Raw genomic sequence first — 24,943 nt, 5'->3', positions numbered from 1 at the left:
GGTTTTTTGCATGCACTATGTATTAACTTAATGTATGTTACAATCTACTCTGTAATGGAAAAATACCGTGGCTGTCGTAACCGGTAACACTTTCAAAAGCACTTGACTCCCAAGTCATCCAGGTGCTTTTGACAATGTTACCCTGGGTTGCTATAGGAACCCTAATAGTTTTCCCATCCGACTTCTCCATTAACGCTGGGATTTATACTTAATTTGTTTTCTTTTTCCTCAGCGAGCAGAGGCAAGGAGCAAGCGCGTGTGCAGGGGGAGGCGATGCTCCTCGGTGGGTGTCTCCTAGCCATGCCAAAACCAGCACCGGGGAGCAGAGCCGGTTCTGCCGAGATGCTGCCAGAGCAGTGGTTGCAAGCAGAGCCTGACCCCTGCTGCAGGCACAGCCCCACTGTGCTGCCAGGAACCATCCAGGAGGCAGTTGATGGCCAAGGTAGCTTTATTACGGGTCTCTCCCGTGTCCCCAGGCTGGCGTGACAGTCTGCCTCCCCCTTGCCTTCCCTGCAGGCGGAGGGGCCGAGGGGCTCACGGGCAGAGCATCCCACGTAGCTCCTGGGGAGAGGTGATGGGCAGGGAACAGGCGAAGTTGCTGCAGAGATAGGCGGTGGCTTTCCCGTCCTTCCTCTCCAGGGATGCAAGGAAAGGCAACTGGCGGTAGAGGAACCCAGTGCTGTCTCCATCTGCTAGCATCAGCACCTGCCGGAGAAGGAGCTGGGAGAGCTGGAGAGCAGAGCCAGCGCCAGCCAGCTGGTCCTTCCCTCCCCACAGACATGCCAAGTGCTGGCAGCGTCCCCCCACGCACTCGCCCGAAGAGGGAAGGGGACGGGGAGCCGAGGGGACCCATGCCAGCCCTCTGCCAGGGTCCCACGGCGGCCACATCCCCAGCGCCCGTGTTGGAGGGAGCACGTGATCCACACCATCCCCGGCAGCTTGGCCTCCCTTTTCTGCTCCAGACACCCGACAACTGGGGATGAAGCACAGGGACCGGCACACAACGGCCTGGAGTGGGGCTGCCCGAGCCAGCCGGCTCCCTGGGGACACCCACCCAGCCCAGGGGCAGCCCCAATCCCAGCACCAGCTCCAGCATCCCACCCGGCAGCCCAACTCCTCCTGCCCTCCAGATGCTTTCCAAAAAACTCAAGACACCAGCAAGCAGTGGGTCGGGGGCTCTCCCGGCTGACACGGCAGCACCAGCCAGGGGTGATGACAGGGCTGCCGTGATAATTAGCTTTTCTGAAAGGGAAAATGTTTGTTAAAGCCTCAGGGCTTGCAGGCTAATCAGGGGAAAGGCCAGGAGCTGGCAGGGAGCCTGGTGCCGACACGGATGCAAAGGGTGAGCAAAACGCCAGCCCTTCCAAGGTCCAAGGCATGAAGGCAGCATCCCACTGCTGGAGCACATGGTTCTCCCTTGCCCTCTCCAGCTCCGGCTCCGGCCCCAGCCCCATGTGTGCACCCACCACGGTGCCCACCAAGCACTGACACGCTCGCCACAGGTTCACGCCGCCGCCGCCGCCGAGGGATGCCGACACCGAACGCTACTACCCCCGGCACGCACATCTTGCCACCGTGGCATCGCTCGCCCGGCACGCAGCATCCTCTTGCCACCGGCCCCGGGGCCAGGAGCAAACCCAGCACCAAGACCCAGCAGAGACGCCTCACCCGTGCCTGGCAGGGGCTGCCCTCACCCCCTGCGTCCCCAGGAGGTCACCATGTCCCCAAGCCCTTGCCCTCGATAACGGCTGCTGCAGTCCCGTCCTGTCCCCCATCGCCCCACATCTCCCGCTCGGCCCCTGCCTTGACCCAGCTCTGACTCAGCCCGACTCCCTGCCTCCCTCCTGCTCCCCCCCAACCTCCTCCCCCACTCGCCTTTGTCTGGAATTAATTCCAGGAGTGATTAATTACCAATTCATGTCCAATCTGAAATTCATTATTCATTTTTCTCACAAGCTCCCTAAGGTCCTCTTGCAGGGCCAGGATGAAGGCAAGCGGCAGGCTTAGCGCTCTGCAGCTGAGGAGATAATGGGATCCTTCATAATTACCCTAAAGACCATTAACAGGGCAGGAATCTATACCAGGAGCCGGGATCCAGCCCCGGAGCAGGGATCCAACCCTTTCTGCTCCCAGCACCGGGACCCCTGGGGAGCACCTCCGGCATCGCCCCTGCAGCACTCACATCCCTGCGGCAGGTGCCTGCGGCAAAGGGCTCCTCCGGGTGCGGGGTCCATTTAAACCTGCGACCTCAATGCCGTTTTATCATCGGCATCTCGTTACAGCAAGGATTTCAATGTGAAGTTTGTAAGGAATTAATTACTGGAATGACCTAATTAATTGTGTTCCTGCAGACGAGCCAAGCCCCCAGCGCCCTGCCGGCACTGAGGGAGCAGGGGCGGCAGGGGACACGGCAGTGACATTTCCCCAACTCCTTGGCAAAGCCGATTCCCAAAGCCGTCGTGTCCCCGGAGCGGGTGACCCCGGAGCTGCTCTGCCTCAGGCAGCTTCTCGGGGTGGGGAAGGAGAGCTGGGGTGCAGCTGGAGGGGGCTGAAGGCGGGTGGGAAAAGGGAGGACCCGCATCTCTGTGCGATGCAGCACGGAAAGAGGGATGGCTGTCAGGAGGCAGCAGGCTGCTCCCAAAGGCAGTGTGACTCTCTGAGCAGTGGGATTCTCCTCCCTTCTCTCCATCCCCTCTGCAAGGTGAGGAGCCATCGCTACTGCCAGAGATCAGGTTGGCCATGAAGAATGGCACCGGGGAAGCCCCGGCAGGACGGCTCAGGGGAAGTGTGGCTCTACCCCCTCCCTGTTGCCCTTCATTCCACCCAGATGATGCTGAAGAGACCCAAACGCTCGCCCCCGGCCTCGGTGACAGCAGGGAGAAGCAGCCATCACCGCGACGGGACACCCCGTCTGCTGGAGCCGGGCTCAGCAGCGCAGGCAGCTTTCGTGGCAGGAATGAGCGGGAGGGAGGTGGGCTGAGGAAGGTCGAGGAGGAGCTCAGCTCCTACCGCTCCTGCACGCTCATGCTTGGGGAAGCACATGCCTACAGGGCTGTGCTCCTCTGGGAAGAGAGCCTTCCCCTCCTGCCACGTTCTTTCTTCCAGGAAACAAACCCAAGCTGCCAAAAGGGACAACTCCTGATCCATCCCACCATCGCGACATGAGGAACACGCAAGAGCAGGGATGCCCGGCAAGGGGCTGGCAGGGGCTCGACCTCTGCCCTGCCTGCTGCCAGCCTCCAGCTGCAGCCCCCCCCGCATGCCCCTCTGAGCGCAGCCCCCCGCGGCTTCACTCCCTTATAGCAATATCCATCCAGAGCGCCCAGCCCTCCTCTTCCTCCCTATCCCGAGGAAGGCAACGGCTTGGGGCAGACAGACCTGCCCCTGGGGAGCGAGCGTCCCCAACAGCCAGGCTTGTTACCAGCTTAGCAGGAGGGAACCAAATCCCACGAGAGGAGAGGAAACGGCTGCGCTATTTGCTCTGCTCGAGACCCCGAAGCTGCCGGCTGCATCCCCTGCCGGAGCCCACGTGGACTCGGGGGAACCGACGGCTGAACCAGTTGCGGGGAGAGGGAGCGGGTTATTAGCAGCAGCACTGGGTTCCCCGCTGCCACCACGGCGCTTCCCGTCCCCGCAAACTGGGTCACCCGCTGTAATCCTTCCAAGGGAGAGAGGAAGAGCGTGGGAGCAGAGGCCTCGCACGCGGCACGGCGACAGGCACGGCTGAGGGCATCGCTGGACGGGAGATGCCAGAGGAAGGACGGAGAGCTGCGTCCCCCACCCACGTGCCTGGGCAAAAGTGGTGACTGTCCTCCAACACCGGCGTTGAACACCGCTGGGCACGTAAGCAGAGGGTCAGGGACGAAAGCCTCCGTGGGCTGAGCTAACGTGAGGACGGAGCAGGGGACCCCGTGCCGATGGCTCAGCGCTCCCCAGTTCACCCCAGCTGGGGCTACAGAGGGAAACTGATGCTTTGGCCTCAGTGCCAGCTCCCCACGTGTTGCGGCTCAATGTGCCAGTCCCTGGCACCAGGACCCCGACAGGCAGGGATGAATCCGGTCCAGAGGCTGAAACGCTGAGCCTCCTCGCCTACAGCCCAGCCCTGCTTCCCTCGGCTCGACAGCTTTGCCAAGGCGAGAGCCATCCGTCCCCAGGGCAGGGACGCTGCCCACCAAACGTGACGGGCGCCGGCTGCCGCACTGCCCTTCCCTGCCAGCTCCGCGGGCGGCAAACAGCTCCGTCCCCGCGGCAGCACGGCCCCTCCGTGGGACGCACCGGGTGACGCATCTCTGAGCAGGGATGCAGACGAGCAGAGCAAGGTGGTAACCCCAGTGCGCGGCGACGGCACAACTGGGGGCAAAGCTTTTGGGAAAAGCCAGACCCTCCCAGCCAGGGGTACCCACAGCCGGAGCAAGGTACTGCCTTGCCGTTTCCCAAGGATGCGAGGGTGGCTCCAGGCAGAAGGTGACCCAGACACTGGCTGGATCTGCACCAGGCATGACACATCCACACCGGGCATGACGCATCCGCACCGGAACGAAGGGTTTTCCCTTGGGAGAGCAGCGCTGGGGATGCTGGGCTCAGGCCGAGGGCAGTGTAAACAGCCGGCAGCGACAGCAGCCGCTGCTGCAGCCGCTCCTTGGGCTGGGCTGCCAGCACTCTGTGCCAGGGAGAGGGGTGCAGGGGCTCAGCCGTGGCCCTGCCGGCTGCGCTTACAAATATGGAAAGGATAGGATGCTTCCCAGAAAGGAGGCAGGACAGAGGAGGAGGAAGACGGATGCTACAGCCGCACTGGGAGAAAAGGATGAAGGCACCGGCAATGCAGGTGGCAGCAGGGAGCATGCCGGCTGGCGGGGAGCGGCTGCGCAGGGGGCTGCGGAGGGCTGGCACCTCTACCTTGTTTGGGCTGAAGACGGAGCGGACGCAGTGCAGCATCTCTTTCGTGTCTTCTCCCTGGGGGTCCCCACAGATAACCACCTGTCCGGGGAGAGTGTGGGTGGCAGAAGAGAGAGAGCAGAGAGCTGTGACTGCACCCACACCACCACAAAGCCCCCTCCCTGCGGCAGGTTCCGTAAGGGGCACATGAGCCCCAGCCCGTACCTGTTTGAGGGTGTGATGGAACACAGCGGTGGCCCGGGCCATCTCTGGCAGGGCTATTGGGATCTTCTGCAGCCTCTCTGAGAAGGCAGCCAAGATCTGCCCGGCTTTTTCCACCCACTCTGTATGGCCGGAGTAACAAGCTGCTCGGAGCAGGTTTGTGACAGTGACAGAGTTGGGAGTGGGCTCTGCTCCATCTTGGTCTGCAGGGGAAAACAGCTCCTCCATCAGCCCAGTGCCTCACCACCCCACGGCTTGTTCCTTCAGCCAGGCACCACCCCTGCCCTCCCTAAGCTGCCCCACACCATAACCCATGGAGAGCAGGGCCGTGTCCCTGAGCTCACCATCCTTCAGGCGCAGGAGCAGAGAGGGATCGCCAGCCTCGCTGGAGAAATACGCAAAGCCTTTGGGGTCCCAGAAGAGCTTGTCTTGCATGTGCTGGAGCTGCAGGGCCCACTCCAGCCAGCCCTGCTCCAACGAGGCTTCATACAGGTCAAAGAGAGCCTGGATGACAAAGACGTAATCCTCCAGGAAGCCCTGGATGGGCACGGCGCTGCAGTGGCAGACAGGGAAGGAGCATCAGGGTCTCTACACTGGCCAGGTGGGAAATGTTCTCCAACCCAGCAAAGCCCTACCTACTGGTCTCTGCTACCCGAGGAGACGCCACCTCAGAGCTCAGTCCAAGATAAGCCGTGGCTGTGCCAAGTCATCACATGGCTCAGCCCCGGGTTTCTGTACAGCAGGGGAGGGCAGGGGAAGGCTCCTGCCAGCTTGGAAGATGAGGATCGGGAAAGGATTTGACCTTAATTCTTCCTCACCGGGTGGGGGGCACTAATCCATCCCAAACTGCACCAGAGGCTGTTCTGTGCAAGGCAAACAGCCTCCCTCCCTCCCAGTTCAGTCCTGCCTGGAAGAGAGGAGGACGGGGACCACCTGGGGCCTGGGCAGCACCCGGGGGGTGGCCAGTCGGTCTGTAGACACTCTCTGTACCACTGCTCACCTCTGCTCCACCGTGTTGTCTTTGCCCCGGTAGCAGCTCCGCAGCAACCTCCCACTGGCAGGGTCAAAAAGGTGTCTCCGCAGGAAGGCAGCTGCCTGCGTAGCCCGGTTCACGTACTCCTGCTCGGCCAGGGCTGCCCCAGCCTGGGCAAAGCCCGAGATCATCAGCCCTGCACAGGCACAGACACGGGGACAGGCTCAGGGGGGGCACAAGGAACCGGTGGGGGTGTCACGGTCTTTCCTTTAAAGGATGCTCAGCAGGAAGCTCATCTTCCCTGAGGTTCTAGGCAGGTCAGGGCTCAGCCACCAGCTCTCCCACTCGGTTCAAACCGCTAAGAAAGTCACTTACTGTCACTGAAGAGAGGGGCAGAACGCTGCAAGGCCAGCAAGAGCTAAGCCTTCGTTTGCAGGAAGAAACAGGGTTTAAGAGAGTCTTCCTGTTTGCAGGACGAGGTGTAACTCCAGCTTACGCCAGCTCCAGACCCAGCTACCCAGGCATTTACTGCTGGGAACAGTGTCTGGGGTACTGCAGTTATTACCTGCTGCAGGACACCTGGACAGACGGACACAGAGCTGCGGTCTCCCACTAATGCAGCAGTGGAGGTGGGCTCTGCACCCCACCTGGGTCCTGAATCCCCAACTCAGTCCCCTTCCCCAGATCCCAAGTGGGGGAACCAGGCTGAGCCAGGGGAAGGGTTTTGCTGCTCTCTACTGGCAACAGGGGAGGAAAATAAAGCCAGAGTAATATCCCGACGCCCAGCAGCCCCACGGCTTGCAGGTTTGGGGCTGCTTCCCCCAGGTGCTCCCACAGCCCCGGACCCCAGCCCACCCACCACCTCCGTGGGGGGCTCTCCAGTCCCAGCAGGACTCGTTGCTACAAGCCCCCCAAAAGCGTGCTGGCCCCGGGCCGCCGCGGAGGGGTCCAGCCAAGGCACACACCCCCAGAGCTGAGCCGCCTCTCACCGTTCCATGCCGCCAGCATCTTGGTGTCCAAGTGTGGCCGCGGCCGCTGTGCCCGGGCTGTGGACAGCCTCCGCCGGCCCTCCTGCAGGAGAGCAGCCAGCCGCCCCGGCTCCAGCCCAAACCGGGATGCCGTCAGCTCCGGGGAGCATCGAACAATAAGGACATTCTTGCCCTTCAGCTCCTGATGGGGGTCCTGAAAGGAATGCCCCGTTCTAGGAACGTCACCGGGCTGAGGAAGGGTTGGACCCCACGTGCTCTGGGGCTGCTCTGCCATCGCCCCATGCCCAAGGGTGCGGGTCCCCCACCAGTCGTCCCAGTACCAGGCAGGTCTTTGTTCTCCCTCACCTTCATGGGGCTCACGTTGCCAGTCTCCTTCACTCCGTAGTGGTGCATGAAGACATCTCCCAGGGTCGTCCCCTCTGTGGCCCCTTCGACAGGGTCAGGAAGGAGAGCCCGAATTTCCTCGGCTGCCCACACACAGAAAGCTCCTTCTCGCTTCTTTCCGGATGCAGTGGTCGGGTAGGAATCAGCATCTTCCGCACTGTAGAAACCTCCAGCCTGGGAAAAGAGCAACAGAGAGACTCTCCCGTTACTGGGACAGCACCTTCAGCCAACTCCCCATCACTGCTGGGCTGGCAATCTGGCCAGCGAGCCGCAGCAGTGCCCCAGACTGAGCTCAGCTGGGAAGGGAGGGAGGGAAAAGCAGCCCCAAGCCACGTCCCAGGGCAGGGTAAGTGGCTCCCTTTGGCCCAGCCCAGGTAACAACCTACCTGGTCACTCAGGTCCCGCGAGACGTAGAGCAAAATGTCTTGAGCGACACTGGCAAAGAATTCATCGCCAGAGATCTGCAGGAGGCACGGGGTGGATGTCAATATTACAAGGGGCAGCGGGGAGGCAAGAGACACAGCAAGATATGATCAGAGATTCAGATTGAAAGAGCTGGCAAAGGAGGGGAAACACATTTGAAAGTCTGGGGACTTTAAACGTGGGATGGATTCAGAGTAAGATCTCTGACAAAAATCTACAGGCACTGGAGAGCAACCCTGGAGTTATACCAACATCACAGGCAGCAGCATGTGTTTGCTGACTTGCAGAGACCAGCCAGAAGGCTGTTCCCTCCCCCGTTACGCTCAAAACCCTGGGGCTCCACTGTCACGGATTTGTGCAGTGTTTCTGGATGAACACCAGTAGATGAAGAGGAGTATGGGACCACTCCACGCCCAGGGGATGGGCAACATCTTGGGGAACAGGTTTCGAAGCTGCTCCCCAAACCAAGCCAGCCCTCCCCAGCCAGCGCTCAGAGTGCTGAGGGAGCCCCCCCCCCACAGAGGGATGCCACGGCCGTACCTGAAACGCTCTGCTATACGTGGCTGCCAGCTGCCCCTGGTCATACAGCATCTTCTCAAAGTGAGGGACGTGCCAGTGCTGGTCGGTGGAGTAGCGGTGAAAGCCCTGCAAAAACCAAGTGGACACGTCTCCACCCCACGCCTCCTGGATGTGCCAGGGGTTTACCCCCGAGGCCTTCCTCCTACCTGACCGATGTGGTCATGGATGCCCCCATGGGCCATCATCTTGAGGGTATGCAGAGCCATCTGCAGTGCCCGGGCACCTTCTGGAGTTGTTCGGTGCAGGGCCCAGTACGTGAAGAGGAAATTCAAGTTCACTGAAATACAGGGAGAAAGCGGGAGGCTGTGGGGTGGGCTCTGCCCCCCGGCGCTGCCTGCCCCACGGCAGGGCTCAGCAGCAGAGGCCAGACTGACCTGGGGTGGGGAACTTGGGGGATTCGGAAAAGCCACCGTAGTCCTCATCGTAAGAGTTGGAGAGCTGCTTGAAACAGGTGGCCATCACCTCTTTGGATGGTGGGGGTGACTCCTGGCCCTGCACATGGACCTCAGACCTGTATAGCAATGCTTCCAGGATCTTCTGGCTGTTCTCCAACAGGGCCTCTTTGTTCTCCTTCCACTAAGATGCAGAGTGAGAAAGTCAGTTCTTCCATTTTTTGTCTCTCTTTCTGCTTCCTGCATTGCACCAGTCCAAACTGCACCTTCAGTTCTCGGTCCTCCTCCCCAGATCAGTTCCAATCCATCTCTAACCCAGCCAAAGCTCTGACATGTCCTCTGGGCTACCATTTCTCATGACTATATCTCTTAACCCAGTCACCCGTCAATTCCAGACCAATTTCCCTGCAGCCCCGTTGGTTGAGCACTGTCTGCTACGCCACTCCTGCTCCGTACCTGCTCTGCGATTCGGAGCAGCACAGTCCGAAAGCCAACACGATGAACTCCATCTTCAGGTGGGAAGTACGTCCCCCCTACAAAGGGCTTGAGGTCTGGAGTCAGCCAGACACTCATCGGCCAGCCACCTCCACCACTGGTTGCCTGAAAGACAAATCACGGGTGCACCAAGGTCATGCAAGTGGCACCCTCTGCTCTGTAACCCTCCGGCACATCCCAGTGCCTCGCTTGAGGACAGACGTGTGCTTCCCTCCACCCTTGTGATCATGCATGGCCCCATTCAGACCAGCTCACATACTGGTTCTTCTTGCCTGAGGAACACAACCATGAATCTCATCTTGAAAGAGCCAGTCAAAGCCCCCCGAGCTCTGCCCGTGCCTCCCTTACCTGCACGAAGGTCATGTATACTTTGTCCACATCTGGCCGCTCCTCACGATCCACTTTGATGCATACAAAGTTCTTGTTCATAATCTCCCCGATCTCCTTGTTCTTGAAGGACTCCTCCTCCATCACGTGGCACCAGTGGCAGGTGGAGTAGCCAACTGAAAACAAGCTCAGGCGAGTGAGGAAAGACCCTTTGCAAGGAGCAGGACACGCGTTACGGGGAGATCGCTCAGCGGTGGGGAACCCTGATACGGGCAACAGCTGCCCACCCCACCCAGAGAAGAGATGGAGGAGAAAGCTTTTCAGCTCTTGCTCCTAAAATCTGGTCCTTGATGCAGCCCACCTTCAGAGAGAGCTATTAAAGCACGTGGCCCTCTCTTGCTAGCAGAGAATTAGTGCTCAGTGTCCTTACCTACACGGCTACTCACACACCAGCAGCCCAGCTTATCTGGTCATCTACCGAACAACACATGGGAACATGAAATATGTCTTGTTTCTGGTTACCTGACAGGAATATCAGCTTGTTTTCTTTCTTTGCTTTATCAAAGGCTTCCTGACCCCAAGGGTACCTGTGGAGGGAAGACAAGGAAGGAGCTTCAGGGGTCACCGCTGATGGGACCCGGATTCCTCTACAGCTGCCTGAGAATCTGCTGCCTGGTGGAGAGGGGTCAGGACAGCCGGGGGCACGGCTGGCTCAGGAGCACGGACCCCGAGTCCGCGGGGAGCTGCAGAGGAGGCCGGGCTGCTTCGCCTGCCGCCGCTTCCGTGGCAGCGAGTCCCTCAGCCCCACGGACGCAAAAAGGAGAGGAGGAGGGAGAAAGGCACCAGTCGCTCTTACCAGTCCACGGGGTTGTGAGCATGCTGCAGGAGGTAGGGGGACTTCTCGTTAATCAGGCGGTTGGTGTGACGAGGGACGCTGGGGGGGCTGGTTGTCCCCCCCGTGGCCATGGTCACGCTCCCAGTCAGAAACGTGCACCTGCGACACGGAATAGGCTCATCGTTTCCTTGCTCGCCACAGCAAAGCACAGCCCCTGGAGAGAGCCGCGACACCCCAGACCAGCACCACCAGCACCCCGGCTCCTGCGGGTGCCCAGCGCAGCCCTGGGACGGGGTGCTGCTCCCCGCTCCCCATTATTTGCTCCTCGTGCCAGGGGAACCACTTTTAGCCCCAGGGCTGGGGCTTGGTCCACCTCTGTCCCCCCTCCAGGACCCTAAAAAGTCCTCCCCGCTTGCTGGAGGCTCAGGTGAGGCTGTTCTCCTCCGACTGCCATCCCTGGGCTCCCTCCCCTCCAGCCCCCAGCCCACCACCAGCATCTTTTGGGGGCACAGTCACCCGACAGCCGTGGGTAAGGGAGCAACATCCGCAGGATTGGACCCGTGCGGTCATCAGGGAGGAAAATCCTCTCCCGTGGGTGCACGGGTAGGTGCGGGGTCAGGGCGCGGGTAGGGTGGCACGGGCTTTTTGTGGCGAGGGGAACGAGGGACAAGAGGGGACCGGAGAGATCCTCCTGGGTGGGGATGCAGGGCTGGGGTGCGGGGATGCAAGAGGGGGTGCGAGAGGGGTGCAGGAAGGGGGTACAGGGAGAATGCTATGTCATGCGGGGGGTATAGGGGTGCAGGGGGGATTTGGGGGAGTGCAGGGAGGATTTCGGGGAGTGCAGGGGGGATTTGGGGGAGTGCAGGGGGGATTTCGGGGAGTGCAGGGGGGATTTCGGGGAGGACGCTGGGGAATACAGGAGGGGTGTAACGGTGCTGAAAGGATTTAGGGGAGATTCGGGAGGGTGCAGGGGGGGATTTAGGGAAGACGCGGGAGGGGTCCAGGGCGTTGCAAGGATGCGAGGGGAATTTAGGGGGATGTGGGAGGTGCCGGGAGGACGCGGGGGATATAGCGGGGGGAGCGCAGGGTGGATTTAGGGGGAGGCAGCGACGATGCCGAAGGGCTGCCGAGTGCCGCAGCGATCGCTGCCCACCGCCCCGCAGGGCCGCAGCCGCCCCGGCCCTCCCGTTCCCGCCCCCCCCCCGGTACCTGCGGGCCCGGCGCAGCGGCGCCGCCAACATGGCGGCGGGGCGGAGCGGAGCGGAGCGGAGCTGCCGCCGCTCCCCGTGACCGGCCCGAGGCCCGTCCCCGTCGTCGTCTTCCCCCCCCCCCCCCCGCCCCGAGCCCGGCCTCCTCGCCGGGCCCTGCCCTCCCCCCGGAGCCGCACACCGGGTCCGTCAGAGCATTTTATTGTCTCACAGGCAGCCCGGAGCCGCCGCTCTCCAGCAGCGCCGAAGTCACCGGTGCTCCCCGCCGCCCCTCCAGCCTCCCACCCCCTTCGCCCCCGCCAGCGGGCGAGGAAGCGGCTGCCCCCCGCGGGGGCCCTGCCCGCAGCTCCTTCGGGAGGGTCCGGGGAGGGGGCTGAGGGGCGGCAGCGAGCGGGAAAGGGGCGAGGGGCGGGGGGCGGCGAGCGACAGCCAGGGGAGCGCGAACCAGCCGGGGACCCCGGGGAAGGGAGCACGGTTGGGGGGGGGGGGGGGTGTAACCGCGGCTCCCCCCGGCCCCAGCGCTGCCCCAGCTCCCCGCAGGCTCCGAGGCAAAGCCCCCTACCCCGGGGGGGGAACCCATCCAGCAGCGAGCCCCCATGCACCAGCCCAGCCCGCTGCACCGGAGCCCCCAAAACCACCACAGTCCTTAGGACGGGCCCCGCCGTGGCCCCTCGGCCGCGGCTCTGGCCTTCGCCGGGGAGGGGACGGGGGGGGGGGTCCCCTCTTTTCTGTCAAGCACGGGGGCTCATGCTGGCTGCCCCCCCAGCCGGCAGGCACGGGGCAGGGGCTGGCGTGGGGGACACCCTCCCTTGCAGCTAGCGAACCGCTGGCCCCCCCCCCCGCCCCAAGGTCTTGGCGGAAGGAAAGGCCGGGGGGGATTTGTAACAGCCGGGGAAGGGGCGAGAGTCTCCACGTCCAGAGGATTCAGAGGAAGGGGTTGAGCCCCCCCGGAGCGGACGGCGGGGCCGGGGGGCCGCTCAGCGGTAGTAAAGGCTGCGGCAAGTTGCTGGGGAGTTCGGGGAAGGTGCCGGCCTGGGGAAAGGCACTGGCGGAGGCGGGGAGGGCGGCGGCGGCGGCGGGGACGCTGCTGAGGGGCAGCGGCAGGGACGCGCTGTAGGTCATGGAGTTGGCGGGGAGACCGGCGGGCAGGCCGGGCACCGGCGAGCTGGTCCGCATCTGGTTGAGCGTCGGCTTGGGCTGCTCGGCGAGGCTGAAGGGGTTGGTAGGGGACGGCGTGCTCAGACCTAGCAAGGAGAGGACGGGACGCGTCAGGGCAGCCATATGTCATCCCCCGTCCTCCTCCTCTTCCTCCCACAAACACCCCTCCGCCCAGCCCAGGGAAGCCCCCGGCCGGCAGCCCGCACCACAGCACCGGCACCTACCCGAGAGAAAGGGGTTGCGCGTCTTGGAGGCCGGAGCAGGTGCGACCAGGGAGTCCAGGTTGACCAGGGAGGAGGCGGCGGGGCCGAGGAAGGCCTCGGGGGTTTTACAGTCCTTCCGCTCCTTGCCGGATTCGGGCAGGGAGTCGGCCAGGTTGGCGAGGTCGAAGCTCTTCGCCCCATCCTGCCTGGTGCTGGGGAACAGGTCGCCGAAGGGGTCCAGCTCTGGGGTTGGGGAGGGGAAGACGAGTCGCGTGAGCCAGCGGTGAGAAACTGAGGGTGACGGCATCCCCCTGTCCCCGCACAGGGCGGCTAACGGCACGTCTCGCCCCAGGTCACAGCTCGGTGCGGTGGGGCTGAGGCTGCGGCGTGGCGTGCCCGAGATCCGCCCCCCGCCGCGAGCCACCACGGCGGGCGACGGGGTTGGGAAATGGATGACACGCAGGGCCTGGAGCTGCCCCCTCGGCTACGGGGCAGCCCAAGCCCACGGCACGCGTGGTTGCAGGTGGGAACGTGCTTTGGCCACGCCAGCAAGCAGCCACACACAGCCCGGCCAGCCCTGGAGCTGCCTCTCTGCGATGGGCAGGGACAGGTCACTGTCCCCCACCTGCCCAAATCGGCCCCTGCCCGCTCCCCCGGCTCTTACCGACGGGGCTGTTGGACTTGGCCGAGGAGGGTGGCTGAGAGGGCTCTTGCTCCGGCGGCTCGGCTGGCTCGGGCGGCTTTGCAAACAGGTCGAAAGCGTCCCCCCCTGGAGCTGGGGGGAAGAGGTGAGACTCAAGGAGGGGAGCAAGCGGGGAGGTGAGAGGCAGGAGATGTACGGGCAGGAGAGAGGCAGGGGCGGCTGCCTGCAAGGAGACAGAGAAGAGGGCGTGCGGTGGGGGGGGGCACGGGGCTGGGGGTCGGGAACGTGCACCGGCCCGGGGTCGGGGGGCTGAGCCAGACCATTGGGGGTCATTGCAGACCGAGGCAGCCCCTACACCGCTCGCAGCCATCCCCCTGCAGCAGGCAGGTCGCGTTGCCAGCCCCAGCAGGGACAGGCGGAGGGGACAGGTCTGCAGGAAAGCTTTAACAACCAGCACTGGCCCCCAGGCCGGATTCTGCTCTCCTCCCCAGGGAGCAAAACTGAGGGCAGAACACACGGTATCTCCGCGGGGCCAAAGGAAGCACGGAGGAGGAACCGAGAGTGGCACTGAGCTCTGAAACACAGGCTACTCCTACAACCGTTTCCCCATCTGCAACGTGGCATCTGCGAGCAGCAACCGTCCCGTCCCGGCCGGTTTGGGGTGAGCAGACAGACAGGTATCAGCAGGGGGGACACACACCATCACCCCGCTGCTGGAACGGTGCGGTGGCTGCGATCCGCTCCCATGGGCGGGCTCCGTTAACTGTGCCATGTTAATTAAAGCAGCCTATTCTGTGCAGAGATAAAGCCTAAAAGTTCCTTGAAGTTTTCAGGATGCTGAGGGGCGAGCGGAGGTCCCGCTGCAGGGCAGGAGAGCAATGCGGGGGGGTGTTTGCAGAGCTGGCTGCGGGAGGAAGGGGGGAGCACCGCAGGATACCCACTTGGAGGAGGGCAGTGACGGCCAACGCTGCCCGCCATCCCCAGCAAAGCCAAAACGCCCATCATCGAGCCTCTTACCAGGGTTAGGAGGTTGCTCGGCCACAGCGGCCCAAGGATCGGCAGCTGGTGTGGAACCAGAGACCTGGGTGGGGGGGGATGCCGTCACCCAGGGGTCCGCAGCAGGGAAGCCAGAAGACAAGGGTGCCTTCCCCCAAGGGTCAGAGGCTGCAGCGGTGCCAGGGGGGAAATCCCAGGGCCCGGCAGAGGTTTGCTGGGACGAGGCGCTCGCCTGGGAGAGGGGCTCCCCGCCGGCAGCTGGGACCGGCACCCAGGGGTCAGTCGCACCGGACCAGGCAGAGGCTGCCGGCTCCGCTTTGGGCTTCATATCTGAAAGAAGAGGGGAAACTGTGGAAGAGGGGAACGGTGCAGGGCACGGAGTGATGCTGAGCAGCAGGGATGTGCCCGGGGGACCACAGCTTCCAGCAGCACCACCCAGGCATGTAACGGACTGGGCAGCGGAGGGAGGAGAAGCAAGAGGTCCTTACTGTTGAGCTCCTGGGGACTGGGGAGGGACAGAGGCAAGGGAGAGGTTTCTGCCACTGTCCCAAGCTTTGGCAGCCTGCGAGTTGCCCCCACCTGGCATATCCCACGGGTCGGCAGACGTGTGGCTGGAGGGGGCTGGCGCCGGCCCAAATATATCTGCCAGCTCCAGGATAGAGGACTGCAAACGGAAAAGGAATAAAGAGGTGAGGGAAGCCCAGGGCAGACCTGCGGGATCGCCCCGGAGCCCAAGGCTGGCTGTGTGGCCATCCAGGCCCCCAGTGCTGTACCTGGCTTTTCTTCATCTTATCTTCTTCCTCCTCTTCCTCCTTGCCCTGGGTAGTCTCCTCCGAGGCTCTCTGCAGCAGGGAATTCTCCCCTTGCCAAGTCCTCACCTCCTGCAGGGACAAGGGACGGGGTCCATGAACTCAGCAACCCTGCAGCCAGCACCTTCTCCAGGAGACAGACTGAGCACAGGAGCTGCCACCGCATCCCCGAAAAGTCCCAGCATCCGAGCAGATGGCTCCTCTGGGGCTGAGCCCGCTGGGAGAGCGCTCAGCAGACAGCCCAGAGCAGCGAAAGCAAAGCAGGCGGCGGAGCAAGGTGGCATTTCGGGCTCCGGCGCCCCAGAGAGAAGCCCAAGTGTAAGGACAGAGGAGCACCCGGGGCTGCAGGGCACAGGTACCTTCTCGTGCTCCTCTTTGCTCAGCGCGAGCGCTAGCTGCAATTGCCTTTCTTCATCTGTACTGGAAATTGGAGGAAGTGGCTTCTGCCAACAGAGGAAATGGGGTGACATTTCAGCTTGCCCTCAGCTCGCAGGACTGCTTGGAGGTCCCTGTCCTCACCACCACCTCTCCTGCAGACCCTCGCCTGCCCGCACAGCATCTCTGTGCCCATCCATCCGGCTTTGGCTGTGGACCCCCAGCCCGGTGCCCCTACGCTCTCAAACCAGCTCCTGCTCAGGCTCCCCTGTGGCCTCTACCCCAGCTCCTTCCCCTACCCCATCACCAGCCTCTGCATCTAGACTGGGACAACCCTAAATTAGGCATCCAGCATCTCCCCAGGAGGTTTTTGGGGACTCCGACGCAGTTGGCGGAGGAGAGGGGATTGATTAGGCGTCCCCTCACCCTGGCAGCTTGCTGGGGAGGAGGGTTGGTGATGCCAACTGGCCTCGGTGCGGGAATCCTGCCTGGCCCTGCTCTGCTGGGGGAAAAGCACCCAGATCTGAGGCAGCTTTTGGGGAGAGGCTGTCCCCATACTGCCATGGCAGCCCTGATCACCACCCCACGATGCTTGTCCAGCAGCGTGGGACCAGCTGGGACTGGGAATGGGGACCCCAGTGGGGGTGTGCATGTGTGCACCCCTGTACAAGCGTGTGTGAGCATGCACACGTATGCGCAGCCCAGATGGATTCCAACAGGCAACACTTTCAAGAGCATGTTCCTACAGTGCTCATCGCAGCAGCCTGTGGAAGCTATAAATACTCCAATTCCAGGACAAAAATAGGGATATACGCTCTGCTCCATCTCCAAAAGAGCCTCCATCAGGCAGGGAAGATGGGCAGCAGCAAGCACCGGCTCCAAAGCACGTCCGCTGCCCCGGCAGGACTGAGCTCGCAGTGCTCGGTGCCAGCCCCGTGGGGGGACGCCCGCCGGCCCGGGCACACAGCCCCTCAGTCACCACGTCCCTCTGACTTTGTGTGTCCGGCCGTACCCACATGCTCCACGCAGGCTGTGCCAGCCGGTGGCAATCTCAGCCGGTGTGCAAATAAGCCGTCCCTGGTGAAAAAGGGGCCGTAGCCAGCAGATAGGAGAGGAGACAACCCTGGGGGAGGTTTCATGGTTGGGGACAGCAGCTCGCTTGCTGCCTGCATCCCTGCTCAGCTCCTCCTGGTGTGGTTTTCCAGAGCTCCTTCTAGCCTGGTTTGAACGGACCAGCCAGTGGGAGGGAGCACCCAGCCCCACTGAGCCCCCAGCCTGGTGCACAGTCCCAGGGACACTGCCGGGCCCCCACCCACCACGCAAACCGCAGCGCTGGGCAAGGCATCATCTCCTAAAACCTCGGCAGGAAGGCAAGAGAAATGGGGCAGCTCGACCAGAAGCCCTCAGTGGAAGAGGGCGGTCAAGTTTGGGGGGGGGGGGGGGTTTGCGATGAATCAAGACCCCCCGCAAGTTCACCCTGGGGTCTGGGAGGCTGGATGGGTCCCAGCCTGGTGCTGTCCCCGCTGGTACAAGGACGGGGAGCAGGGACAGCCCGTGCCTCCATCTGCCTGCTGGTGATTTTGGATGCCGGCCACAGCACGAGCAGCCCGGTGCAGTTGCAGGTGTATGCACCAGCCTCGGGCAGCCCCCAAAATCCTCCCTCCTCCCAGGGAAATGACCCACCATGCCCACAGACAAGGCAAGGTGCGGGGAGATGCCCGGCCTCGCGTGCCCTGGGGCAGGCAGAGCCACCCCTACCTTCTCCGCCTCTTCCCGACTCATGGCCAGCGCAAGCTGCAGCTGCAGCTCCTCCTCGCCCGTCGTCTGGGGCCTCGCTTGCTCCAGGTCGGAGGCAAACCGCGGGGACGAGGACGATGCTGGTTGATAAGAGGAAAAGGGGAAGGGGTGGCATCAGGACTAGGGTATTTTGCAGAGCATAGCAGCAGCCTCGTCCGGGCCCCCGTCCCAATGCCCGCAGCTCCACAGCGTGGCTTCCCCAGGGGACGTAGCCCCACGTTAGAGCTCCCTACCACGAACAAGCTGTGGGTTTAAGGCTTGAGGCACCGCCAGCTGCCACCACTCTTGGGGTTCACCCCTGGCCCAGCCAAACCTCTACCCGCGGGACAGAGACGGGCTTCACCACCACCACCCCCCCCAAAAGGCAGAGGGGAGCGATGGGCACCAGGCAGGTGCAAACCAAACGCAACTCCTGCCTCCAGCCCGCAGCGAGCCCGAGTGAGCCCAAGCGAGCCGCCAGCAACACTCACAGTTAAAGGAGGAGGGCGAGCCCCGCGCCCGGCCGTAGTCGTCACCGTAGGGCGATGCACGGCGGCCGTAGGAGACCTGGTGGCTGCCGCTGCCCATGCCCTCGAGGGCCATGCGCTCCTTGGTCTGCAGAGCGTGCGCCCGCTCCTGCTTCAGCCGCTCCTCGTCCTTCAGCAGCGCCATCACCTGCTTCACCTTCTCTCGGATGTTGATGCCCTGGTCCTTGCCATCGCGGTCCACATACTGGAAGTCCTTCAGTGTCTGGATGGTGTAGAGGTTCTCCCGGCACTGGTGGGTCACCTTCTCGGAGCCGGTTTTGATGAGGTAGTCCAAGAGGGTGAGCGCCTTGTAGACGTGACGCCAGTTCTTGCCGCTGTCGTTCAGCCGTCGCCATATCATGCCCATGACCTCGGCAAAGGCCACCGTGTTGAAGGTGAGGTCGGCGATCTCCGACATCAAGGAGCTGGGGGGTCCCCAGGGATCATTGGAGGTGGCCTCCCGCACCTTGATCTCTGCCTCCGAGTAGTTGTGCACGATGTTTTTCACCTGCCGGCGCAGTGCCGAGGTCGTCATGGCTGTGCGGTGCCGGAGACCCGCCGGCGGCGGGCAGGAATGGTGAAGAAGGGATGAGCAGTCACGGCTGCAGCCTCACCGGCGCCTGCAGAGGGGAACAGGGACACGGAGACCTCAGCATCACCCCAGCCACCGAGACCCGTCCCCAGAGCCCTCGGCTGGCACCTGGGACGCTTCTCAAGGTGGAAGCGCCCATCATTGGGGCATCAGGTGCACCTCGCTGGGCTGCCACTACTCGCTAACCCAAAGACATGCAGGATGCAGGATGCTCAAGGGGAAAAAAGTCTCATAGCAAGCCGATACCCAGCACTGCAGAGCTGCCAAGAGATTTGGCTCTGGATTCAGCAACATTTGGAGGAGATTTTACCCTGCACTTCTGCTTCTAAAAGTAACTACCTGAAAATGGCAGCTCCCTCCTCCAGATCCCGGCTGCCTCAGCCCCACCATCCTGGCAAAGCTTGTTTCAGGCCTCTCAGGACGCGTGCCAACCAGGGGCTCCCCTGTACCCCCAGGTGCGCTATCTGCAGCTGCACGCCGCCCCACTCGCCTCAGCCGTCGCCCCAAGGTTCTCAGTGCCACCGAGGATGCGTTGTGCAAAACCAAAATCCCGTCGTGAGTCAGAGCCTGCCACGACTTACCCGTGCTGGCAGCCACTTGGGTGGGTTTTCCCAGCAAACTCAGTAATTTGGCTTCCACGAGAGGCTGCAGGTACAGAACCGCGTGCTGCTGCGGGGTGGGGAATTCGGGGTGCTAACCTCCAGCGCCAGGTCAGCGAGCAGAATGGATAACGCAACCCCCCACTCTCCCAAAAACCCCGAGCTGCCTGAGCCTTCTCTGCACACAGACCTAGGGCCGGGGCGGCAGGGGCTGGCGCAGCCGGGAGCTGCCCTGGAACATCCCCGGCGGGCAGTGCCCGTCCTTGGGATGCGCTGCACCCGATGCAGGTGCAAAATGACGTGGGTCAGTCCGGACCCATCTTCAGGTGAGCACATCACAACTCTATCCTCTACTCTGTGCTAGTCTTAATCCTCACCTTCTCCCCGCACTGTGGGAAGACACCGTTTACCCTCATTTTCTCAGAGGGCCAAGCAAAGCCAGGAGGCAAAGGCTGCCTGGAGCTGCCTTGCCCTCAGCAGGGCCACACCGCAGGGCTGCGGAGCTGAGCTGCTCCCAGAGCTCCCACCATGGCTGCAACAAAACTCACTGGCAATTTTTTTCCCTGTCCAAGAGATAAAGCTTGCGGGCAGAGGAATATCTCCCCCACGCAGCAGTGCCTGCAGACAGCGATTACCGGCGTCCATCCCGCCACCCACCTCAGGTGCCGGTACCTCCCTGGACCGCAGCCGCCGTGCCGTGTCCAGCCCTCTCCCGGCTCAGGACACCGCTCCCTCCCGCCGGAGCTGGGCCGGGGCCGTGCCGACGTGCCCACAAGCCACGCACGGTGCCCGCCACGCTCCCACACAACCCGTGCGACCAGTCCAGCACCTCCTTGCTCCCGCGGGCCAGCGGCCGGGCGCCCCACGGCTCCGCCGGCAACGTCCCCCGTGAGTCAGAATGGATCCTGGCACAGCCACGCTCACAGGCGGCCGGAGTTTCTCTCGAGACGCTTCCCTGTATCGATTCCCTTTCGCAATGCAGCCCGTCAGTGCGGCCTTTGGATCCCGCCGGGAGAGCCCACGGTGCGGACAGCAACGCCGTTGCCCGCCTGGCGCGGAAACGCCTTCGGAACAAGGGCAGCGACACGGCAAAGTCCTCCGGGACTTGGTTCCACACTCTGCTTTCCACCAACTCCCAGGCAGGAGATAAAGTCACGTTTTCCAAAGGCGCCACCGGCCTGGCAAACACCGGCAAACACCAGCACTCCTCCTCCGGGGCAGGACGGTCCCTCCTGCCTCCAACAGGTCTCCCGGCAGGACAAACCCCAGGTCCAGTGCGACGGGTTCCGGCACCGGTCGTCCCGGCCGGAGACCCGATCCCGGCTGGACTTTGCCCACCACGAGATGGCCCGGGAAGTCTGCGTGGGAAGAGATGGGAAGCCGGGGCTGGGACAGGGGTGAGAGGAGCGTGGCCCTGGCTGGAGCGCTGCCAGGGGTGTTAAAGGCAGCGGGGTTTATCAAACGCAATATCCACCCCCCCAACCCCCCCAGAATATAAAAGGAGTGAAACAGAAGCTGTGCGGGAGATAAGGCCGCAGCACCCGGCAGCTCATATGGAATTACTGCAGTGACCTTGAGCAAGAGGCTGCCAGGTGGGAGAAGGACACCCGGGTGCGGGGACAGGTCCCCATCGCCCCGCGGCCCGGCGCAGGGGACTGCGGAGGCGAAGAGGAATAACATGGAGCGGGAACAGGAGGGGATGGGGGGAAGGAGGAGGGGGCAGAGGGGGCCAGACGAGAGGAGGGGGGAGGCCGGAGAGGGGGGATTAAAACCTCGCTCCATCCCTGATCAGGTGCAGGGCTGGGAGGAGCAGCGCCCGACATGGAGGGGGCGGCAGAGAAAGGCTCCGGGGCAGAGCCCTCGGCCTCGCCGCCGGCTCCCGCAGCTCGCCCGGGGACCGAGGCCGCATCCGCACCCGCCGAGGGGACCCCGAGCCCGGCCCGGGAGTCTCCCCGCCACCGAGCTACCCGCCGGGGCCCGGCATCCCCCGGCCCGCCGCAGCCCGCGACGCTCCGGCGTCCAGAACCTTCCTCCCCCCCCCCCCCCCCCGCTTCTTCTTCTTCCTCCTCCTCCTCCTCCTCCTCTTCCTCCTCCTCCTCCTCCTCCTCCTCCTCCCCCCGCAGCCGAGGGGCGAGCAGCCCCGCTTACCTGCGCGGAGCGGAGCGCGGCCCCGCCGTGCCCGGTGCCGGTGGGAGCGGGCTGGAGGCGGCCGCAGCCCGCCCGCTGCCTGCTGCGCGCCGCCGACTTGCCGGGCTGGCTGGGCAGGTCCAGGCTTAACCCCTTCGGGGTCACCCGAGCCCCGGCCCGGGCACCGGCAGAGGCGCTCAGCCTCCGCCTCCCGGTACCCCCGTTCCCTCCCCTTCCCTTCCACTCCGCGCCCGCCCCCGGTGCGGTGCAGCGCGGTGCGGTACCGGCCGCGGGGGATGCGGCGCCGAACCCCTGCCCCGCCGCATGCGGGAGGCGGGGATGCTGTAAATGCTCAGTCACTGCCCCTCGCTGGCAGCCAGCCAGGCGCTGCTTTGCTGCTGCTTGCTTTGCTTTATTATCCCCCCCCCCCTCATTATTTTTAGAGAGAAATCAACATCCCCGGGCTCGGAAGTGGCTCGGAGGGATGCCGACCCTCCCCACCCACCCCCTCTCTCCCATAACGCAGTTCCCTCTCTGGTACCCAAGGCCACAGTTGCAATTTGGGTTTGTTAATTTTTTTTTTTTTTTTTTTTCCTTTTTGGCCGGGATCTAAATTTGGAGCGCATTCTTCCCCTGCTCTGAACAGCTCCCGGAGCCTGGCCGGGGGGGAGAGAGGGAGGCATCAGATGACATGACAAAATAAGTCATGTCTCTCGATCGTTTCAATGCCACCCCCTCTCTCCCGGCCTCTGCCTTCCATTTTAATCACTGACAGGCCTTCAAGTATTATGGATATATATAATCTTTTTAATATCACTGACATTTTCCATACTGGAAAGCATCTCCTGTGTGCTGAGACATTCTGGAGGGGGATCGTGCCTTCCTTCTGATGCTCCCACCGCACAACACGCAGAGCTGAGATTCATCTCGCCCCAGGTCCCGGCGCTGAAGGTCTGAAGCTCCTGCCTTGGGTCGCAGGGAGAAGGCAGCGGGGAGGCCACGTGCCTCCAGGGGCTTTGCAGATCTCATCAGCCCGACTTTCCCAACAGGCTCTGGCCCTGCAAGCTGAACGTGCATCCAGCTGCAGCCTGTGAGAAGAACACCTCCAGCATCCCAACCGTCCTCCGGGTCAACCTGGAGAACACCCCAGTTCGGGTGGTGGGAGGCATTCTTCATGGTTGCCTAAGATCCAGGCCTTCCTCTTCCTCTGTTCCCAATGCTCCCGGTTCACCTGCATCAGACGGCCGAGGCAGCCAGCTTGCCCCTCTTCAGGCACTGATTTTTTTATAAGCAAAGTGAACCTCTCCACGGGGACAACACCCTATGAGCCACAGTGGAGCTGCACCAACTTGGAGTTTGCTTTGCTAGGCGGCCCACAACCCTGCCATAGCAAATAGGACCCAGCAAGGCTCTAAAGCCAATTTCCCTCAGCCCTGGGGGGCCCTGCTCACCCAGACCCCCTCAGCCATTGAGAAGCCTCTGGAAACGCACTGTCACCTTCTGCTTGCAGCGTTTTCCTGGAATTCCCCTTCCCGGCCTCCCTAATAGTTATGGTGTCTTCAGACCCCGACTCACGTGATGGGTTTGGTATGCAACTCCGAAGACCAGGAAGGTCGCTCACCTCTCACAACACAAATTATTAACACTAATACAAATAACGCCCAGGTTTGGGAGAGGAGAAGGAATACTCTCCTTGCCTGGCTGTTAGGACTTGGCATTATAGGCACTAGAGCATCCACGCATCCTTCAGAGCGCAGGGCTGACCAGCCCTGGGGGTCTCTGCTCTAATGACAGAACCCACATCTCACACCAGGCCTGTAAATGAGGGGTACATGTTTCTAAAGGTGTTCTGTGGAAGCCAGCTCTAATTCCACTGCAGTTCCAGTCATGTAACTTCCACAAATCAATGCAAAAGAAAAAAAAAAAAAAAAAGCAGCTGGCTCAGAAAAAGCTGCAGCAGCCAGACAGCAGAGTATTGCGCTTGTTGGCCCAGCACATCCCTTCCTGTGTGCTGCTTATACCTTGTCCCTTGAGGACATTCTTGTCCAAGGCTGTAAGAGGCACTAGCAATGTTTATGACAAAAAATTAGACTATTTGCAGCATTCAGGTTTGTTCTTTGCAGAAGTTCTTATGCCACCCCCCGCCCGGGGCCACCAGGCTCCTCCCTTGGAAGGGGAGACCAGCCTAGGACATTCTTCCATGGTACGTGACTGACGTGAAACTCCCATCTACCTGTTTTCATATTAACAAGTTTTCCTGTGAGCAGAGGTATACATGGAGACTGGTTTCTATAGGCTGGACTGGAGGCATAGATCTTGTGAATGGGGTTTGCCATCTTTCAAGGTAAAGCTACCCAATAAAAGTATTTCCTGCTTTTGAGACAATCACGTTGCCTCTATAACGTGCAGACTCCCTCTTGTCTAGAAACAGATGGCTTGAGCTGTTTGAGTTGGGCATATTCACAAGCTGATAATCATCTCCAGGGAGGCAGGAGCTATTGTCAGAGCCTGTGAGACACACCCCAACTTCAGGCCTTTTTCCTTCTAATTCTCAAAATGTTGCTGAAATTCTCACTACAGGAATGCTGAGCAGAGACATTCCCTTTGTGGGTTCATGCCCGCTAAGCCAGAAAAGGCTGCTAGCTTTCACAGAAGCCAAAGTGCTTCCCCGCACCCCACTAAGAGAAAGCATCTCAAAACATGAGGGGCCTCACCTGGCCAGCAAAAAAAATAAGCTGCGCTTTGCCGTGGTACTGCAGGGAGCCGAGGGGAAGAATACATCCTCACCCCAGAGACACCACATGAGTTAAAATGAGAAAGTAAAAGAAAACAATTCTGCAGAAGAAACAGTTATTTTACACTACGCGCAGCTCCAAGACGCGCGTCAGTGTGGCTGCCAATGTAAAAGAGCACGTGCCCGAGGCACACACGCCTGGTGCAACTGCGCAGCGATGTACAGAATTTGTAACAGCAATGCTCAGCACGGATATGCATCTGCTGCCTTAGAATCCCAAAGGTATCACAAACCTCAATTAATAATCTACACTGATGTCATTTCTCTACAGGGCCAAAGCCTTTCTGGGGAATGCCGTCCAGCTGCTTTTGCAGGAAGACGGCACTTTACTGACATACGCCATGTCTCTCTTGATGCCAGGTCAAGAGAGACCCTGCACCCAGCTCGCTCTGCCTTGGAAACCTGCTCTGACCCAAGCCCAGCTGCACAGTGTGCGACACTCAGACCTGGAATGCCTCCACAGAAAGCTCCATTCCAGCTGCAGTGCACAAGGAAACCCAGACAGAAAGCAGTGATAAGCCCAGACGCACATGCAGGCTGCAAGAGGCAGCAGGGGTGGCTCTAACACAAGGCCTTACCATGCTCACAATATTTATGGCATGAATTTCACTCACTTGAATTCAAGACTGATTAGTCCTGGAA

The 24,943-nt window shown here is 62.0% G+C and overlaps 2 protein-coding genes and 1 long non-coding RNA gene across 9 annotated transcripts; 1 reads left to right on the top strand and 2 right to left on the bottom strand.

Moving 5' to 3' along the window:
* Nucleotides 1-430: 430 nt before the first annotated feature.
* SPATA20 (spermatogenesis associated 20) lies at nucleotides 431-11,831 on the bottom strand. The gene is made up of 16 exons (XM_030015900.1): nucleotides 11,704-11,831; nucleotides 10,516-10,653; nucleotides 10,182-10,246; nucleotides 9,681-9,835; nucleotides 9,294-9,437; nucleotides 8,820-9,021; nucleotides 8,592-8,722; nucleotides 8,407-8,511; nucleotides 7,830-7,904; nucleotides 7,405-7,617; nucleotides 7,060-7,252; nucleotides 6,098-6,266; nucleotides 5,442-5,650; nucleotides 5,101-5,300; nucleotides 4,897-4,977; nucleotides 431-705 (listed from the first exon to the last, which is right to left on the bottom strand). Exons 1-16 carry the CDS (start codon nucleotides 11,733-11,735, stop codon nucleotides 535-537), a joined length of 2,283 nt encoding a protein of 760 aa, XP_029871760.1. The 5' UTR covers nucleotides 11,736-11,831; the 3' UTR covers nucleotides 431-534.
* A 56-nt stretch (nucleotides 11,832-11,887) lies between these two features.
* Nucleotides 11,888-21,737, bottom strand: EPN3 (epsin 3). 7 transcript variants are annotated; one of them, XM_030015903.1, is made up of 11 exons: nucleotides 21,529-21,735; nucleotides 20,210-20,738; nucleotides 18,154-18,809; nucleotides 17,645-17,763; nucleotides 15,871-15,954; nucleotides 15,476-15,583; nucleotides 15,282-15,366; nucleotides 14,724-15,032; nucleotides 13,728-13,838; nucleotides 13,085-13,306; nucleotides 11,888-12,946 (listed from the first exon to the last, which is right to left on the bottom strand). In XM_030015903.1, the coding sequence occupies exons 3-11, from the start codon at nucleotides 18,722-18,724 to the stop codon at nucleotides 12,627-12,629; spliced, it is 1,929 nt and encodes a 642-aa protein (XP_029871763.1). In that variant the 5' UTR covers nucleotides 18,725-18,809; nucleotides 20,210-20,738; nucleotides 21,529-21,735; the 3' UTR covers nucleotides 11,888-12,626. The 7 variants fall into 7 exon arrangements, with proteins under 7 accessions (XP_029871763.1, XP_029871764.1, XP_029871761.1 ...); XM_030015904.1 differs by having other exon boundaries at nucleotides 20,588-20,738; XM_030015901.1 differs by lacking the exon at nucleotides 20,210-20,738.
* Nucleotides 20,920-23,892, top strand: LOC115342089. Its single transcript, XR_003923622.2, has 2 exons — nucleotides 20,920-20,972; nucleotides 22,347-23,892. It is a non-coding gene; the product is annotated as an uncharacterized LOC115342089 (long non-coding RNA).
* Nucleotides 23,893-24,943: the final 1,051 nt, after the last annotated feature.

This window comes from Aquila chrysaetos, chromosome 5, assembly GCF_900496995.4.
Source record: "Aquila chrysaetos chrysaetos chromosome 5, bAquChr1.4, whole genome shotgun sequence".
NCBI lineage: Eukaryota > Metazoa > Chordata > Aves > Accipitriformes > Accipitridae > Aquila > Aquila chrysaetos.
Note: the sequence above shows the minus strand (reverse complement) of the source record. Positions and strands in the feature narration are given on the sequence as shown.

Excerpts from the sequence above, each read along its gene's own strand:
- SPATA20 (XM_030015900.1), bottom strand. The coding sequence starts at position 11,735 with ATGTTGGCGGCGCCGCTGCGCCGGGCCCGCAG. Across the intron at positions 8,512-8,591 it reads TCCATGACCACATCGGTCAG|GGCTTTCACCGCTACTCCAC; the intron begins GTAGGAGGAAGG and ends TGGTTTTTGCAG. Across the intron at positions 7,253-7,404 it reads GCAACGTGAGCCCCATGAAG|GACCCCCATCAGGAGCTGAA; the intron begins GTGAGGGAGAAC and ends CATTCCTTTCAG.
- EPN3 (XM_030015903.1), bottom strand. The coding sequence starts at position 18,724 with ATGACGACCTCGGCACTGCGCCGGCAGGTGAAAAACATCGTGCACAAC. Across the intron at positions 15,955-17,644 it reads GTCGGGAAGAGGCGGAGAAG|AAGCCACTTCCTCCAATTTC; the intron begins GTAGGGGTGGCT and ends CTCTGTTGGCAG. Across the intron at positions 13,839-14,723 it reads CGAGCAACCTCCTAACCCTG|CTCCAGGGGGGGACGCTTTC; the intron begins GTAAGAGGCTCG and ends TCTTCCCCCCAG.